This window comes from Athene cunicularia (assembly GCF_003259725.1).
Source record: "Athene cunicularia isolate RWA chromosome 3 unlocalized genomic scaffold, athCun1 chr3_part1, whole genome shotgun sequence".
In the NCBI taxonomy this organism is placed as follows: domain Eukaryota; kingdom Metazoa; phylum Chordata; class Aves; order Strigiformes; family Strigidae; genus Athene; species Athene cunicularia.
This window is the reverse complement of record NW_020799097.1, coordinates 40553970-40573215: the sequence shown is the minus strand read 5'-3', so window position 1 is coordinate 40573215 and position 19246 is coordinate 40553970. Positions and strand designations below refer to the sequence as shown.

At 42.1% G+C, this 19246-nt stretch overlaps 1 protein-coding gene across 4 annotated transcripts in view; it reads left to right on the top strand.

The window, feature by feature from the left end:
* Positions 1–19246, top strand: part of BACH2 (BTB domain and CNC homolog 2) — a 190638-nt gene that overhangs the window by 125647 nt on the left and 45745 nt on the right. For all 4 annotated transcript variants that reach the window (XM_026845579.1, XM_026845575.1, XM_026845578.1 and 1 more), the window contains one exon: positions 14554–14808. In XM_026845579.1, coding sequence (XP_026701380.1) covers positions 14566–14808 — 243 coding nt within the window. In that variant the 5' untranslated portion in view covers positions 14554–14565. The remainder of the gene's footprint in view (positions 1–14553; positions 14809–19246) is intronic.

Here is a 19246-nt window from a genome sequence, read left to right as displayed (position 1 = left end):
TTGAAATTATGTGTAATTTTCCGATGTTCAACATTTTTTGAGCTCTTCTGAAGCTCTGGTGCCCCCATGCTGTGGAGCAAAGACATGAGATCTCAACTGGAGAGTGGTTTTGGGGCCACAGGTGCAGCTCTCGCTATTCCCATGGAAACACATCTGACCAGTCAGAAACTTCGGAAAAGAAAGCCCAGGGCAGCTGATGGCTTCTGCTTAATGCTGCCTTGGAATCTGGTTTGTGACAAATCAGGGGGACCTGCAGACCTGCGCTCTGCTCACACTATCCGTATTTGGTGCAGCATTGTAGGCTGATCGGTTGTGATTTTGCAGACCAGTGATGGTCAGCTAGGCTGCTTGGGAAGCAGAGATCTTGTGACTCCCCAGTGCTCCTCCTGACCCACGTGGGCTCGAGGGTCAGGTTACACAATGGCACCTTTAGTTTGTTTAAGGTAAGGAAATTATGCACAGAAGCTGTTAAAAGAATATAAGGTTGTCAAGTCAAGTGAGAAATGTTATAACATCGCCTGCTCAGCCTTCAATTGGATCCTGTGTTCATGCAAATTTGACAGTCTTTAATTGCATGTCTCCAAGATCTATGGAGAATATAGCTTCTCAATTCACATCAGAAAAAGCACACAGACTTTTTTCTTCTCAGTAAAAAAACATTTGTTCATACATCAAATATCTTTATCTCTTAAAGACTGTGCAAACTGTAGGTATGGGGTACGTTCCCTCAGCCAGGCAAAGCTTCCATAGGTCACAGCTTCCTAAAACACAGTCCTGAGCAAACCTACTATGATCCTGAAAGTAGTGTGGCAATGGTGATTGCCATCTCGGGGACAAGGTCCTCACTGATTTGTTTTGTTGCCCTCAGATATGGTATGGTCAGGTGTCCTGAGTGTCCATCCCCTTCTGAAAGGAGAGAGAAGGCAGAAGATAGCAGCAGATTGCACTCACCGTGCTGCTGACAGTGGAGAACAGCTTGGGATTTTGTGGATCTCCAAACTATGGTCTGCAGAGATTAAGGGGAATGTCTAGTTTTGGTGGCCTCTTTCTCTACCAACAGTACATTCCCCTTGAAGACAAATGAGCAAATGAGGGCTGTAAACTAACCATAGAGAGAGAAAGTGACATCAGTGAATACCCAATTGCATAAACCAGCCTTATGGTGCTTTCAGTATAATGTAAGTCTAAACCATTAGGGTTGTACAAGAACCACATTGTTTTTGTTAGCCGGGCTCTTAGCATTCTGGGAGAGGCATTGGAGAGAATGACACATGAACAGGAATCCAGAAGAGTTTCAGTGGGAATGCTTCTCTTAAGAATAGACTGGAAAATACAGGTTTACAACTTGTTGCATGAGAAATTGAAACAAGAAGGGAAGCAGTTTGTCAAACGCTATTATTTGTGGACAGTCTTAAATAATGTAAATCACGGGGCCTCAAATCCCGTACGGTGACCTTGTGCAAGCAGAGTACACCACCTACCAGGAGATTATAAATTTATGCATGCACTGTACTCAGAACTGAAAAAGATGTTTTCCAAAGTTAGAACCTGTTGTGTTGGCATAACATTACATTTAAAGTAAAAAGCGTTGAACGCACTGGGAATTGTTGAAGAATATTCTGCCAGCTGCTCAAAATTATGATTTTACACTGCCATCAATAACAAAAAACGTTACTCTAATGAGAAACCATTCTGGTTAAATGAAGAAATAGAAGTAGTGATAAAACATTAATCAATTAAATATCAAAAAAAGGCAAAATAGAAAAGGCAGAAACGTTCCCTAGACATTTTTTGTATTTGAAACAGTGGAAGAGGATGTGTCCATCCTGTGTGATATGTAGAAAGAAGATAAAGTTTGCTGCCAATAGCATAGGAGGATCTGAGACAGGCAGGAGCGGTTGAAATTAAACATTTTCACATCCTAGTAACTTTTACATCTAGGAATCTTAAAGGAGGTAGCTGAAAAGCTCTGTTAAGTAGCTGTTAATTTTTAATAAATCTTGGGAAACAGGGGAAATTCCAGAAGATTGGAGGGCTGCCAACTGTATTTCCGATATTTCAAAAAGATAAAAGGGATGTCCCGGGGAACTGAAGGCTTGTTTAGCTTGACGTCAGTCCAGGGTAAAGTAGCGGAAGAGCTATTTCAGGATCTGTCAAGAGAGGACTTGGAGACTAAAGGTATAGATAATTCCAGTAACAGTTGAAGAGAGAACTTTGTTAAACAAACCACTGGTTTTCTTTGCTCTGTCAGGACTGCAAGTCGGCGTGATAAAGGCAACTGTTGAGATTCCCTTTAGGAGGACAGATTAGGTGTACCTTCCTGCCTTTTGGGTTTGTGAACCGTATAAGGAATGCCCTGAGATTAAAACTCAAGTGCCAGAGTGTGCTAATTCAAACAGAAATAATCCAGCCACTCTTGTTTCCCTGGGATAAAGTGTGTCTTAGTTCTTTGTTTTGCATGTTAATCTTCTATTTGATTTGATTTGATTTTTGCAGCTTTAAGAGTGTTGAGTACAGTGTAGTTCTGTGGGGGGCAAAGAAACCAAACAAACTTCAAAAAGCTGCATGAAGTTCAACAAATAATATGAGTATCCTCAAACAAAGATAAAATCCAAATTCTTCTTATAGCAGCCTTTGCAGCTTTAATCCCTCATTCTTTACCATGGCAAAGAAGCTTTCATAAGCTCCTCTGGAACTTACAGGAAAAGAAAAGCTTGTCATTGCCTTCTGCTGTCTTTGCAGTCCTCTAAGAACCTGTAGATGCAGATGCTACGTTGACTGTACTTAGCGTCAGAACCGGGACCCAAATGCGTCACATCTTTTCTTTCTCTCCTGGGCTCCTTCAGGCTGCAGTTGCACTTAGTCAGAATGCCCATTTCTGTCTCACAACCTCTCCTTACCTTAGCTGTAGCCTGGTCTTGGTAGGTGTTGGCAGCAGAAGTGATTGCTTTCTATGCACCTTTCTCCATGAGGTAATTTATTGTCTGCAACAGGAAGGCAGTTTAGTTCCAGAATAAGGGCCGGTCCACAGATAAAGGGACTTTAAATAGGAATCAAGGTATGTGCCAAACTCTGAGGATGGTGGGAGGGCTTGCAACTCTTGCTTAAACCTTCCGATAACAAAATGGCAATTCTCAGATTCTCACAGGATCAAAACCACTGTCAGAATCCCTTGACATAATCCAGGTGTCCCCTTGGCACTTGCTTTGAGAGTTTTTAAATAGTCATTTTAGTGACCTTGTGATCATTTGGTGGTTAGTAAAATGTGAACATTTTTTTTGCATGTGTTGATAGGCCTTCCAATGTTCAGACCTTTAAATCTGTGGATCCTAATGCAGTAGTCACTAGAATTTATTTATTTTCAGAGTAGTAAAAATCTATGATTTAACCACAAGGAAACATTTTTCCTTCAGTACATATATCATCAAAGGAGAACATTATTGTTGGTATCTGTTTGGTTGTGGAGAACGCTGCACAAGCAGAATAGCGGCCCAGTCTCCAAGGAGAATGCAACACCTGTATTCTTTCCCAAGAGCAGAAGGTACGAAGTTATACCCTACAAAATTCTGTCCCAAATTTAACCCAGTGACCTACTGCATACATTCCTGCTCTTCACACATTAATCACAACAGACATGTTCCAAAGGACATGACAGTTTGTGTCCCAAGGAAACATGAAGGATTTTCTGAACACCTGCTAACTTTCAGCAAAGATGAAGAGCTTGCATTTTGGAAAATAAAAAAAAAGGGACCAAATGGTTCCCATAATGACTATGTGGTGTGACAGGAGAAAATGGGCTTTTGTCATTTTTAAGTAGTTGAAGATGTTAGCAGTGATTTTGGCCATACCCTCTCATGCAGACAGAACTTCTATCAGTTCTGCAGATAGGCTGGAAAAGCAGTAATTAGTATAGCTTGAGAAGCAAAGAAAATTTAACCAGGAGACATCATTTTGAGAGATAAGTTTTCTGTTTTCCTCTGGAAAAAAAAATCAAAAGCAATGCTCATTTGATAACCCCCAAAAATTTCAAGCACAGAGCTTCACCACTGAACTCTTCTAGAGTTTTTAAAGGCTGGGCTTCCTTGAGAATAAAACATAAAGGGAATTACCAACTTTTGCTCAGATAATTTGTTGGCATAACCTTTCACATTAAAAGGTTGCTAAGAGGAGCAGAACAGTGCCACTGTGTGCATTTGTAGTTTCCAAACATTGGTAGTGTTGGGTCAGTATCAGCCTGGCCTTTGTTCTCATGGTCATATTAGCAAAATAGAGAGGCACATTCTTTACTATTCTGAAGGACTGTCACACTGGCAAGTGGCCTGGATATTTGACCAGCTATTTATGCTTCAGCAATTTCATCATTTCGGACAGCATCATAGTGCAAATTACACGTACATACATGTGCACATACATGTGCACATATGCTCATAGCGGTACATGTAAATTATTTAAAGGTTTAGGAGAAGGAAGAAAGCTGTATCACTGTACCACTCCTCAACCAAAACTGCAAAATGCTCATTTAAAGCAAGGAAGGCAGCACCTAAATCTGGTGGGTCCTTGCCAGAATTTCCAGCCTCCATTTGTGTGGAGACCTTAAATGTTTTCAGAGAGCTCACCAAGCTGGAGGGCAAGTTAAAAACAAATCACTAGTTCATTTTTCCCTGTCTGATTCTTTTATCTGGCAATCTGCTTTACCTAAGAATAACCCGAAAGGTTGTGTTTTTTCCCCGAGGTCCCGAATCCATTGACCACTTCAGAAAAACATAATGTGGTGTTTGTTTTGCTTGGTGTTTTTTTGGCACTGTTTCAGTGCTGGGCATTCCCCATTCTGCTTTGAATAAGCTATTTTGAGTAGCAGACTTGGTTCCGGTCTCCTTCACCATAGCCAGCTACTGTACAGTGCAGTGTGAAAGTCATGAGAAGAGACTTTATCAGGGAAGAGTTTCTCACTTTCCACCTACATATATGTCAGCTGAGTGGCTTCCGAGAAATAAAGATAGAGGACAGTTCTTCTGTTGTTCCTTCTGTTTTCCTACCTGGGCTGTGTCTTCCTCTACCCAATCTACTATGCCTCTCTCCTGAAGACATCATCATTTCTATTTAAAGGACATTGAAAATGCATGTTAAACTAAGCCTGACTTACTGAGTGTAAGCCTGATTTACAATTAGTAGTATAATTATATAGTTTTTCCTGAGTCATAAAAAGATGCCCATGTATACTTTGCCTAATAGGCCTGTATAGAATGTATATATCAATGCATGTACCATGTGTAAACTTTATTTGCATGTTAACTAAGGACTGTGAGCTATCATTGCCTTGTTCACCTGGTTTACTCTCTCAGAAAACAGTTACAACACAACCCACTGAAGTCAAGAAATAGGTCTTGTCTGTATGTGGAACATAAATCTATTTGGACTCTTCAAAGCAACCTCCACTGGGAATCCCTGCCTCCTTATGGTACCAATCTCTGAACAACCTGAAGCACAGTTTCTTTAAAGTAGACACCTGGGGTTTAAGTAAACATTCATCATGGAGAACTGGGCATCCTGACACTAATTTAAAAGAAGAAAAAAAACCAAAAAACAACAAGCAACAAAACAGAGCAAAAACACAAGATCCATTGCAGAAAGGAACCTGTGGTACATTTCTGTTTGTGTGTGCAATCTGCAAATCACTGTAAGTAACCAAAATGCGGCAGACAAAAGCTACATTCAGCAGTTCCATTTATTTTTTTTTTTTTTTTTTTTTTTTTTGCTAGTCTCTGTCCAGTATAACAAAGCCAGTAAGTGACTTTTCCAGTGAGACTTAGTTCCTACATCAAAGCCTTTGTGCTGTGATGACATGTGGGCTGTGCAAACGCAGCCATTCCACTATCTAGAGGATGCATCCCCATTCCTGTTGGCTTAACCTAAGGAATGAATTTCCAGTATTCCTGTCTCTACTTTGAAAGCATGTGAAGATTGCCATACAGAAACAGGGCTCAGCCCAGCTCTGCAGCCAGCCCAGGCACTGATGCTTTTGCTCACTGCCTGTGGTGTAGGTCATCAGGGACCAGTTTGTGGCCTTTGAACCACGTGCAGCTGTTTAGCAATTCAGAGGGTGCTCCCTGGGCTGTGAACGTGTGATATGTTGGAGCCATGTGGCCTCCTCAGCAGTGTGAATTCTTGCCTTTAGGAGATGTTACCAGATGTCTGCAAGGCCCTGCTGCATGCCAACCAGACCTGCCTCTCTAGAGGGCCCATTGTTAAATCCTCTCTTGGGATTCTCTCAGCTATCCCCCTTCCCACTCATGGTCAAATGAAGGTCTTGCTTTGAGGCAGTAGGGTCAGAAGCACCAGCCATCACTATCAGCAGCAACATGTCTGTAACGACCAGCCAAGAATGCTCTACAGTGTCTTTTCCACTTACCCATGTATCTTCTGCTTTACAGAAGATGTTACTTGAACAATGTGAAAAGCTCATTTCTGAAGACGTTCTTGCTAATGGCCCTGGCACCCACAGTACATTTGGCAGGAGACAAGCCCATGTAGCCTGGCAGCCTGCTAGTCTATTTTCAATTATCTGGGGTGCTCAGAGAAGAAGACATTAATATTGCTGAGGATGACATAGCAAATTACTACTGCTCCCTAACCTTTTTAAATTGCTAACACTGTTGTAATCTGTAATTACAGAAATCAGTGTGAGAATTGTGGCACAGTATAATTATCTTTCCTGATACTTTATTGCTGTATGAATTATTAATCAAAATCAGTCTTGTATAGTATTTGCAGCAACTAAGAAGAATAATGTATAATTAAATTTAGTTATTTCTATTTTTGTGCTGGTGTTTTATGATGTTGTAATTGATAATTAATTGGTTAAAAATTCATACAATTCTTGGGAGTTTCATATGACTATGACTGCTCAGTATTCAGCATTTATTAATTGAATAATGGGCTCACTGAAGAGACCTTTGTATATAGTCTTCTGTCATTACAGTGAGCTCTCAAAAATGGTGAATTAATCATTAGGCCTTTCAATAGTTTCTTTTTAAAGGAAAGCAGTGACAATATAATCATATCCTTTGTTGTTATAGCTATAATTGAGAGATCGTAATAACCAATTATAAGGATGGTCATTTTAGGAGCTCTGAAATGTCAGTTATTGATAAATTTCTTTAAAACCAAAGTGTTGATTACACAGAACGAGTCTTTTCATAGAAAAAAATATTAGGAGATGGGGAAGGAAGCCTGGAAAATTATTTTCCTCCCACTTGCCACTTAAAAACAGTGAATGTTTATCCCTAAAAACTGTCAAGTCTGATGTGCTTTTGCTGCCATTTGTCAGAAGTACAAGTTGCTCTCAACTTTTTCATTATTTTATCATCATTCTCCCCATTTTTTTCCTAGTACCTTTTGCTAAATTGTTAAGGGAAAAAAATCATAGAAAACCTCAGAACAAAAGAGCATTTTTTCACACTCTCTGCATCCTGTTGAACAGAAATACTGTCAGACGTTTACATGCAAATCTGCTGTGCAGACTCTCCAGCTACCTCTGACCAAGGACCCTCAGATGCATTCAAGCTAACCACTTCAAGTTATTCCTAAGTGTCTTTTTTTTACTGTTAGTGGAGCTCATTGGAAGAATGTGAACTGGAACTAAAAATAACCCAATTCAATATTGATCCTCTCTTAGCATGATCAGGAGAAAGCTTGGAGTCACCTTGTATAGCAGGATGTGAGCTCCAGCTAACGCTTCCAGGCAAAACTTGCAGTTCATTTTACACCAGGTCAGGTACTGCAGTTCCTAAATGAGAAATCACACAGAGTTACCTGTTGGCTTCCATACTAAAATGTAGCTTTACAGGTATAATGCAGAAATACTGATAAACCTCTTCAGACCTTTACTGTGAAGCTGTTGGGAGTCCTCTGCGCTGTGTAGATCTGATGTCCTGCTTCCACCTCCTGGGATACAAGTGAGCTTTTGTCTCATGGGATGAGATGATGCCTTTAGATTCCCTTTTCCCTCATCCGCTTCCTCACTGGTGCTTTGCCGTGGAGAGGCTACAAAGATGCTTCCACTGCAGTCTGTGCACCTTTTATGAATTGAGCTTAATATCTGACTGTTTCTTGTGTCCTAAACGCACCCCCTCTGCTAGACAGTGACACTCACCACATGTAGTCTTTGAACAAATGTTTTCCACTGCTTGCCCTCAACAGCTTGGTCCCATGCAACTTCAGGACAGGGCCATGCAGAGCAGCATTCCCATCATTGTCTCCTGCAGGTGGGGACAGGCGAGGAGTCTAGGAGGGGCACGTGTGAAGGTGTTTCATCTGTGTTGATGTCCATCAGATAATTTGTTTCTGAGACAATGGTTAGTAGGTTAGGAAAGACAGATAATCCAGGCACATTGCTCTGCCCAGGTAGTTTGTTGTCGGCCAGCGTGTTGAAGCATGTGAATATTCAACCTGTGTAAACTTGTACCCTGAGTAAAGTGGCCCTGGATATTTTTATTAGGAGTGACTAATACTTTTACAAATCTGGTGAGTTCTTTTCCCGTTAACGTGCAGCAGTGATACATGTGGTTTATTGCAGTGTCTGTGAAATCTCTCAGGAAAAACAGAACAAGCATCTTCTTATGAGTACAGGATACTATTTCAGTTCATTTCTATGGTCAGGAATCACAGCTCTTCTTTTTACAAATTCTACATTTGTCTCGCTTCTTGGGTGTCCTCTCCTGTTTGCAACACCAGAAACAATAAATATCAGCTTTGACCTTTTTATTTTGTATTTTTTGTATAGTGTTGATTGAATTGATCATACATGTCGAGGAGGGCTTTTTCTCTTTCCTTGCCAATAATCTTCTTCGTTGTTCTCCTGAGGATTTCTTGTTTCCCTGTTTCAACATCAATAATCAGATGCAGAGACTACACAACAGTGTACTGTTCCAGAAGTAACTAGAAAATATATCTCCTTATTAAAATATTTCTCTCTCTCTAAAATCTGTCTCTAGGTGATGACAGTCTGTCTGTCTCCAGTCTGTCTTTTTCATGAGACTTCAAATAGGAATTGAGATTCCAACTCAGTGAGTTCCTTCTTTAGTGTGATGGTGGTCAAACACTGCAACAGGTTGTTCAGAGATGGTGTGGGGTCTCCACCTTGGAAGAGTCCTTAGCAGACTTCTCTACGTCACCTTGCTTTGAACAGAGATGCTGGACTAGAAAATATCTGAAGTTCCTCCCAACCTCAACCATTCTATATTTTTTTTTTCCTCTAATTGCCACTTGAGTATAACAGAGTGCCCTGAATGGAGATGACACAACCTGTCCAGGCAACCTGCTCCTAAGTTTTACCTTATGTCCAGTCTAAACCTATGTTGTTTCAAATTGCTCCCAGTGTCTAGCTCCGTCTTCTCAATGACCACACTGTAGGAGAAGCATGCTGCTGTTAGGACTCTGGTACACCTGGGCAGCCTCCCATCCAAGTACTATGGGTACACAACCCTGGTTCAGCTTCAGAGATCAGAGGAGTTCAGGCTTGTTGCATGATGTGACCATAGGCAGATGTGAGCCAGTACTGCTGCTGGTTTATTTCTGGGGGAGTTTCACTGTTAACCTGCCAAAAATTGCCTCTGCATCCCTTCTCTCTTGAATACAGTTTAGCCTGAGTGATTTCCAGTCTGATGCAACTTCTCACCTTATGACAACTAGCAGCCTTTTGTAAAGGTTTTGTCAAAGGATTTCTGAAAGTCAACACTAATTACACGTACCAGTGTTCCTCACTGCTAATATGACACACTTCAGGAATTTTAATAGAGCCCATCAGAGACATGACTTCCCCTTGCAGAAGCCATGCTGCTTTGTCACAATGATAATTTGCCTGGTTAAGCGCTCTCTAGCTCTGCCACAATCAAAATTGACATTTTCACGTAGTTAACCTCGTTCTGATGCAGGACTTTCTGGTCTGTATTGATAAGATTTTCTCTCCCCTAATGTTTCCCTTTAAAAAAGGACACCACATTGCCTGCCCTCTAGTCTTGTGAGGCAGGAGCTGTTTTTTTTCGTAATAGGAAATGTATTTTTGGTAGCAGCTCAAGCAATGTGTTTATGCCTCCTGGAGAGTTTTGAGTGAGTGCCAGGCAGTAGAGACGACACACTACAAATTGCAGTGATTCGGATGTTCCATGAGCAACTTTTTTGGTCTCCTGAGGTTTTGTGTGCCTCCTCTATGCTGCCCATGCAGAAGGGCTCGGTGGGATCTCCCACCCATTGCTGTGGAAGGACTGTGTAAGCAACGTTCCAATTTGCTTCACTTGCAGTTGCTGGCCTTTACCAGCAACATTTTGGCGAGGTTTCAATGGTGCTTTCCTTGCTCACAATAGTTCATGCCAGTTTCTGGAAACTTTTGTTTCAAAGAGGCTTTTTCTGGCAGTATGGTGACCTATATGCAAACAAATGCACAGCATGTTCTTTTGAGCCAGAGAGAGGCTTGCTAAGACATTCTCTCTTCAGTTTGAAGAAATACCAAGTGTGTAGCAATGATTTCCATGAAGAAGGTTCTGCAAACTCGGCATAATACTGAGTTCAGCATAAAAATATGTGGTTTGAATTAACATTGTATAAAAGCCTTCCAGCCCGGCTTGCCTCAGAGTTCAGAGTTTAATACCCGATCCCTGCTTTTCTCTTCCGAGGAGAGGGGAAAAAAAGGCTGAATTCTGCTAATTTTCTTGCTACTACACACCAAAGCCCTACAGTGACCTTTTTTCTTTGCACTCTAAACCCATTCCCCATGACAATGAACAATATACTTCCCACTTTCACCATCTTGCTCCTGTCCCGCAGGATAAAGTCCTCTTGGAGAGGAAACACCTCATGCCTGGAGGTCATTCAGTCGATGGCAGATCGTGGAAAAGGGAAGACTGTAAATCAATTGTGTTGAAACATTAAAAGCTGTTAAATAGGTGGTCCTGAGCTGTAGCCCAGCCCCAGCTTCCCTGTGCGCAATGCAGGGCTCAGGGTGCTTCCTGGAGCAGGCAGGGGCATGGCCAGGGGAAGTCTGTCTCCAGCTGAGGTTGTAGCCGCCAGCCAGGGCATCTACATTCAGCCTCAGAAAGGGGCACGGCATGGATCCACTCTCAGGAAGCCCCTGGAGTCACAACAGTAGCCTCAGGAAAGCATGGCGATATAAGCAGCTGGGTGGAGGTCCTTCCCAGGAGCATAGCTAGGGATCTGCTGGAACGGATGGTGCAGCTCACAGCACCAGCATCTCAGTACCACATCGGTCAGGCTTCCTAGCACAGAACGCAGGCTCGCTCACCAGTGGGGAAATACACCATGGTATTTTCATCACTTCACAGGGCATGCAATGAATTGTTTTTAAAAATACACTTGATGAGAGCTGTAGTTAAAAAGTGGGAAATTACTAATTAGTAACTTAAGCAATTCAGGGTTTGATTCACACAAATTGCACTATTACTGTAAAAAAGAATTGCAATTTCAGACAAACAGTGGTTTTTGGTTTTTAAAAAGGTACTGAAAATATAATTGATGTTCTGTTCATTACCTGCCAGGTTTCAGGTTTCTTATACATTTTTTCATCATCTGAGACATTACAGGCATAAGATATGCCTGGAAAAAAAGAAAAAAAAATTAACACCTTTCCCCTTTGCATTGTCATTTGCAACTCTCAGATTTTCCCACTAGATTGTTCTTGTAAACTCTTGCATTTCATATCATGCAAGAGTGACCACTTAGAACATCATTATAACGCTATCGTTAGCATCAGAGTTCAGTTACACAGAAAGCTATGAGTGGGATGAGCTAAGTATCATTTTCTCTTTTACCTTACTGGAGTGCTAATAAAATGATTGCTGTCAATTCTTCTCGTTAGTCTCAATTTATGAGGAGAAAAAAAAGAAATTTCATTTTCATCTGGTTAAGAAATCCAACCGATAACATAAAAATCCCCAAAGTGTCTCCCTCCCATACATCCATATTTATTCAGATAAATAAGTAGCTATGTTTCTTCTCTCTAGATATGAGGTCAGTGGAGGGCTAATCTGGGTTGGGTGGTTGGTTGGTTGGATTTTTTTCTGTTCTTGTAGGTATTTCAGCTGGGTACTTAGAAATGTGGCATGAGTCAGCAGTAAATGTTAAAAATACCAGTAAAAGAGAAGCTGTAAGCATCCCAGTAAGACTTCCAGTAATATTATAGTTTTGTAACGTTAGCAAAAATACCTGTTTCATAGAAAGAGTCATCATAGCCACTGGCTTAAAAACACTAACATGAAGGTGGGAAGATGGAGTTATCACTGAGAAATCTAGTAAATACTTAGAAGTAAAAAGCAAGTCCTTGAAAATTCACGCTTGTCTAGATTACTGGTATATTTTAAAAGACACTGTAGGAAAATGGTACCCTGATCTGAACTCATGTCAAGAGAAATGTTTTGAATTGGCCCAGGTGGCCAAGAAGGCCAATGGCATCCTGGCTTGTGTCAGCAATAGCGTGGCCAGCAGGGACAGGGAAGGGATCTGACCCCTGTACTCGGCACTGGTGAGGCCGCCCCTCGATTCCTGTGTTCAGTTTTGGGCCCCTCACTCCAAAAAGGACATTGAATGACTCGAGCGTGTCCAGAGAAGGGCAACGAAGCTGGTGCAGGGTCTGGAGCACAGGTCGTACGGGGAGCGGCTGAGGGAACTGGGGGTGTTTAGTCTGGAGAAGAGGAGGCTGAGGGGAGACCTCATCGCCCTCTACAGCTCCCTGAAAGGAGGTTGCGGAGAGCTGGGGATGAGTCTCTTTAACCAAGTAACAAGTGATAGGACAAGCGGGAATGGCCTCAAGTTGTGCCAGGGAAAGTATAGACTAGATGTTAGGAAGCATTTCTTTCCAGAAGGGGTTGTTAGGCGTTGGAATGGGCTGCCCAGGGAGGTGGTGGAGTCCCCATCCCTGGAGGTGTTTAAGAATCGGATCGACTTAGTGTTGAGGGATATGGTGTAGTTGGGAACTGTCAGTGTGAGGTGAACGGTTGGACTAGATAATCTTCAAGGTCTTTTCCAACCTAGATGATTCTGTGATTCTGTATCTACTTCTGTACCTGTATATTGTATTAGCAAAGGAAAATGCTGCAAAGATCCATGTTAAAAACTGACAGAGGAGGAATTTTGCTTCTATGCATTACAGTGGTCAGATCTTTACAGTACAGCAGTATTATACCAAAATACTGCTGTCTGTTGCCCTTAGCCCTGTATGTCTGTGAATCATACCTCTCAGAAGGCGGTTGTTCACAATAAGGAAAAAGAATTCTTTAAAATACTTGAAGTTTGTGCATTTGCATGACTTTCAGCAGCAGATAGAATAATACATACAAATAATCCTTTTTCCTTTGTAAGCCCTAAACCAGTCATTTTTGGTTTGGGGTGTATAGTGTTTTCAGACACAGCACAGGCTTTTACACTTCTCTACTCAGAGAAATTGAAATGGGAAAATAATGCAGAGGATTCAGTTTGGTACTGAGCAAAAAGTTTAGGGTAAAAGAATTAGTTCAGCGTGTTCAAGTGCGAAGTTCATGTGGTGTTGGGTGAAGCTGATTACCACCACTATGACCACTGCAAGTCCGATCCCTGTGTTCAGAGGCATTGCCAGTTCTACATGTGTCAGAAATTGCAGAATATCAGGCAGAGAAATTCCAAGCTTAGACAGTTGTACCAGGTATCTTACATCCTTCCAACCTCTGCCCCGCTGTCAGGAGTGGGAGACTTACCTGCATGCAGGAGGAGCAGCCCCAGCACCCACGTGCTGCCCTGCCACCCACAGCTGGACTTCCACATGGGTCAAGGGATTTTCTTGGGTCTGTGGATCTGGAATTCAGAAGCTGATCTTTTCTGTAAATGTCATTAAGCCACTGGTGAAGGCATGTTGCTTTAGCCATACCTGGAAACAGATTTCTTCTGAAGCCACTAAACATCTTTCTCATCCCCTTAATGCTTAAAATCTCTCTACTTCTGATTGAGAAATGAAGTTACTGTAGTTAGTGGCTTGTCTTTGTCGGGTACACTTCAGCCAAGGTCTTCAGTGTAAACATGCAGTACTGCCTGTCTGCTGGAGAACAGGCTGGGGTTTTGAGGGTTTTTTCCTTTAATCTGAAAATAACAGAAACAAGCACTTTTTTTCATCATTAGAAGACCCAACAGTCACTCTTGCATTTTTTGCTAAAATCTTCTAAAATTTCCCATGTCCCCATGTTATTGCCTCTACTAAATTGAAAATCATAGATGCATAGTCGGTGGTTGAAGGAAAGCACTTTGCAGTCCTTCTGAACCCCATATTGGTTTTGAGAGGGGAAGTTGTGGGGGAGTAGGTAATCAAAGCACAGTGGAGTGAAAACTGGTGGCAATGAACACTCTTCCCAGTATCTTTCCCAAGCAACTTGCTTGGTTTTAAGAATTAATGGGCTGCTTGGCCATGGTCCTGTGGTATCCAGAAATTGGGCAGCATCCCACCACTATGTTCACCCGGTGACTGTGTTGCTCCTGACCACTTTGTTTGTTTTTTTCCTCCTCCCTTCTCCTCTGCAGGGTGTGAACGGCATGTCTGTGGATGAGAAGACTGACTCCCCCATGTATGTGTATGAGTCAACGGTGCACTGTACCAATATTCTCCTCTGCTTAAATGACCAGCGGAAGCAGGACATTCTCTGTGACGTGACGTTGATCGTGGAGGGGAAGGAGTTCCGCGCCCACCGGGCTGTGCTGGCTGCCTGCAGCGAGTACTTCTTGCAGGCCTTGGTAGGGCAGACGGAAAATGACCTGGTGGTCAGCCTGCCGGAAGAGGTACAGTATGTCACCGTGCCGCTGACGTAAACACGAGCCCCATCCATCCTGTGTGGTGAGGAAGACCTCCATGGTCTGCTAAAGTGGCCAAGGGGAGCGTGGCGCAGGTGGCACGGCTCTGGATGTGATTTTTGTGTTTGGGTGGGTTGCAAATCGCTGGAGGATGGACGTGTTCATGCCAGCCTTCCTCACGAAGGGTAGCTCCTAACAGTTATGGTGGCAAAGCTTCAAGATGCTTCAGCTCACTTTTGTCGCTGCTGCTGAGGGAGTTGTACCCAAACACTTAATTACCATAGCTTCGTTCAGGGCATTATCAGGACCCTGATATTATTCTGCTCTTCCAGACAGGAAATTTGAAAGGGGTGATGTGGCTTCTAGGTGACAGGTTATTGCTGAAAAATCATTTGAGCTGTCATGTTGTTGGGAGTCTCATTGCTATACACCCCTCTCTGGCAGTTCATATCCTCGTCCTCCTCTTTCCTTGATCCTGTACCTCATTCAGCCTTTCTTCCTCTTGCCTCTCCTCACAGTGAGTTTGGGATTTAACTGCTTTAGGCCGTGTATTTTCCACCAAGAAACTGTGAACACGGTCTGTCAAAAAGCAGGGTTTTTCTCATGTGGCATGGCTCCCACAGCAGGAAGCCAAGGGATGTAGAAAATACATACCTCACTGGAAAGTTTACTTTATTTTACCACAAAATCTCACTGGCTGGCTTCCACCCCCACTGTAATTTCCTCACAGCCATACAGCCGTGACAGCACAGCTACTTGGGGCACGCCGGTGGCTTTGCTGCCCACAGAGGGGAGACTTGTGCCTGCTGGCCGGGGCTGCCATCACCCCCCTCCTTGGTACTGCCTGCCCGATGTCTCTGTCTGGGATGGGCAGCACAAGAAGGGTGGTGATGTACCCAGGTCACAGGACAGCAGTCACTCAGTGGGAAGGTACTCTGGTTTTTCACAATCATTTGCTTAACACCCATGAAGAAGCATGGTATGTTTTTAAACTATGACACATCCCAAAGTGTCACACACCATTTTTCCCCTCAGGTTTAGCTCTCCAGAGACTTCAGTGGCATTGCGATGTTGTCACGACACAAGTCGGAGAGCATTACAAGAAGTAGGTCACCGGGTGTGATTTCATGAGTCTTGACACTGAGTATTACTCATGAAGAAATTTCAACCCAGACATTTTGCATAGGAGTTTAGAGATATTGCAGAGGATGCACTAGGATGCACACTATGATTCTGCAGTGTCCACTAATAATTTCCAGTGGAAGAATTGGGTCTCAGTTAGTGTCACATAGCTTTCACACTGCAAAGCAAGGGCAGGAGCAGAGAGGTGACAAAACATGCCCAGGGCTACACAGTTATGAAGAGGCAGGAGAGTATCAACACTCTTCTGCAATGCCTTGGTGAGACCTCCATGCTTGATTCAGGTCCTGTCAGATAAAGACAGATAATTGAAATTCAAATAAACATATACAAGAGTGACCAAGATGTTCAGAAGAAGGAGCCTGGCCTGGAGGAGGAGAAGACAAGACCATGACAGGTCCATACTGCTGGCGTGACAACTGCAACATGCTATAGGTCTGCGTAGGCAGAGGAGATGAGATGGCTGAGAGGAGGAGTTTCTCTTTAATACTAAAAGACAGTGTTGACACAAGCATTGATTGGTTTCAGCTGGCTTTTAGTAAAAGTAGATTGGAAATTAACAGATTTCTAGTCACAGCAGCAATGAGGTGCTGAGCCGTAGTCCAGTGGGTGGAGCAGGGTGGTGGAGGGATCATGATGTGTCTGCACTTGGTGACCCAGTTTTATGTTCATATGCCACTAAACATCTAAAACACAAAGATTTATATTTCTGTATGTTTTTTATGAGATACTGTGTAAAAAAAATCCTCCAGTCCAACCTTAAATGATTTCTATTTAAGTGAATCCTGTTTGGATAAATCAAGTATTGGAGTTTTACATTTTAGAGTGTATCATTGCAATGAAAGATCAAAAAGTTTTAGTGACTTAGGGTTACACTGGCTGCTGTTACAGCTCCGTGGCTTTGCAGAAGCAGTGAATCTAGTTCTTAAGGTTCTTCCCAGTACTCTGAAGTTGTCATGCTTCACCTAAGACCACCACTGTTATTTCACCACGTGTTTCTATTCGTTGCAGAGTGCCAGGGCTTTAACTTTCTCCTCCTGGAAAAAAACTCTTTTATTAATAGTTTGTTAAAAAAGATACATGCAGTTACCAATGCTTACTTGTACAGATATTTTTCACATGCAAATTAATTGCTGTTAACTGCATTGAATCTAATCTGCTCGGTGGCTCCTCTGTTTGAATAGCTGTGTGTGAGGTGGTCAGTTAAATAATTTCCTCACAAATGCCAGTCACTTGGGATAAAGAGAGCTGTCTGATGCACTTTGTTGTTTCTCAGTTACTCCTTGGTTAAGGTGCATGCCTCTGCTTCTGGCGTTGCTCTGCTTCACAGTGCTGGGTGCTTTGGTAGGTGCCTGTACGTAGATATGGGCAGTGCCTCCAACAAAGAACAGTGGCGGAGCTCCCCACGAAGGGAACTGAAACACTCCTGGTTTTTAAGAGCTGATAGAACGGGGGAAACACCATCTTAGTTATATTACATTAAGTTAGCAGGGTCTTTTTCAGTTCACAAGCTAATGGCTCTTTCCAAGGTTATTATTTTAGCCTGTGGTCTGAAGATCTCTGGCAGCCCATGAGTTATTTCTAAAGATATCTGCGAAATATGTCATATAGGGAGTTATTCCTCCAGTGGAAAACTTTCAAACAACAGTTGAATGTTAATGTCCTGAGCCGATCCTTTTTTCAGGCTTAGAGACAATTTACGTTGGCATATAGTTGTTATAGAAAAACAGAGGTTGAAAATAAATTTTAAATGTAGTCTTCACAGTTCAAAACTTTTCCGAAGGTGACGATGACTCGTAAATTGACAAAGCTATTTTTAAGCCAACCATACAAGCGTTGATTTTAAATTCTGGCATGGTTCAAAAACTGCTAAAGTATGCAGTTGTGGAGAAAGGGCATTGTTATTATTATTTCTCAAAGGTTTGATGTTGGAGCTGGATAAAGCTGTATATATAAAGCTTTTGCACTCATGTAATGTTGGTGTGAGGGAGCTTAACATCAAAACAAAAGAACTTATTTTTGATTATTCAAAGCAGCAAATCTGCCTCTGAAGCCTAAATTGCAGCCCTTTTTTTTTTTTTTTTGCTTCATAGCATGTTGGGGTCTTTTTGCTAATCTGGCATCCAGACATTGTTAACTGTTGTCTAGCTGAACAGTGAACAGATGTTTTTTACATTACTTCTTGTTTATATCCAATTACAAGTGAGAGTGGTCTTTATGATACGCCAGTCATTTCAGTAGAAAGACACTGTGCGCACACAGAATTGGGACTAGTTGAATTTACAGGGTTTTATAAACCACTGCAAAACTTTGTGTTAAACATTTCAGGTCAGTTCAAGCATGACTTAAATGTGCCTCAGTTCAAACATTTCCCTGATCAACTCACTAAGACAGTATGGAGCTAATTCTGCACTGATTGAAGAGTTTCCATAAACCCTTTTGTGCTCGCCTTGGTAATTTGATTTCGTACTACACCTTTTGTTAAAGCAACATATTTTAGTGTGTAGATAAGCGCTTGGAAAAACAGCCATGTAATAACAAGGGCTCAGATGTGGCCATGGTGTGTGAACTATCAGCCCTCAGAGCAGAGTTAGAGGAATTAAGTATGTCAGCTGCCTACAGCTAATAAAATAGGACCCCGTTAGCTCTTAACTTCTGCATTTTTCTCTTCCATTTGCAGTTTTTTATAAACAACTAGAACCTTGCCTGCTTTTCACCCAGGGTATTTTTCAGTAATTGTGCAATTTTCCTCTAGCAGCTGCTGTTAAATGCAACCCAGAATTAATATTTTCCAAGAACTGAGTTTAAAGCTGTAAAGTTAGTCATTCACTCCATACCCCTAACTGTTGTTTTGTTTTATTTAATCATGAAAACTGGTCTTCCTTCTTTTAACAAGGCACTTAATTAAGCTTTTAATTCATGATAAGAAGTTAAATGGCACTTAGGAGGCTTTTTTAATGGTTTCCACTTCCCATCCAGATTACAAAAAAAGGTGTGATAGAGAGAGAGATACGGCTGTCAGCCAGGGGTATTGTAGGTCATGCCAATATTAGCTGGCAGCAGGCCATTATCCAATTAACATTGCTTCATCGCTGCAAGTAATAGCTCTCGAGTAGATGATTGAGTCATTCATGCTGTAGTGGTACTCTACTTTACTTGAGAAGGAGCCAGTGCTTCGTCAAATAGGCTTTTTATTCACTATTATTACCTGCCTGGCTTTGCTAGTAGAAGTGCACAGTGTGTCTGTATGGGCAAGCTGAAAACTGGGCACTGGACAGAGCAGCAG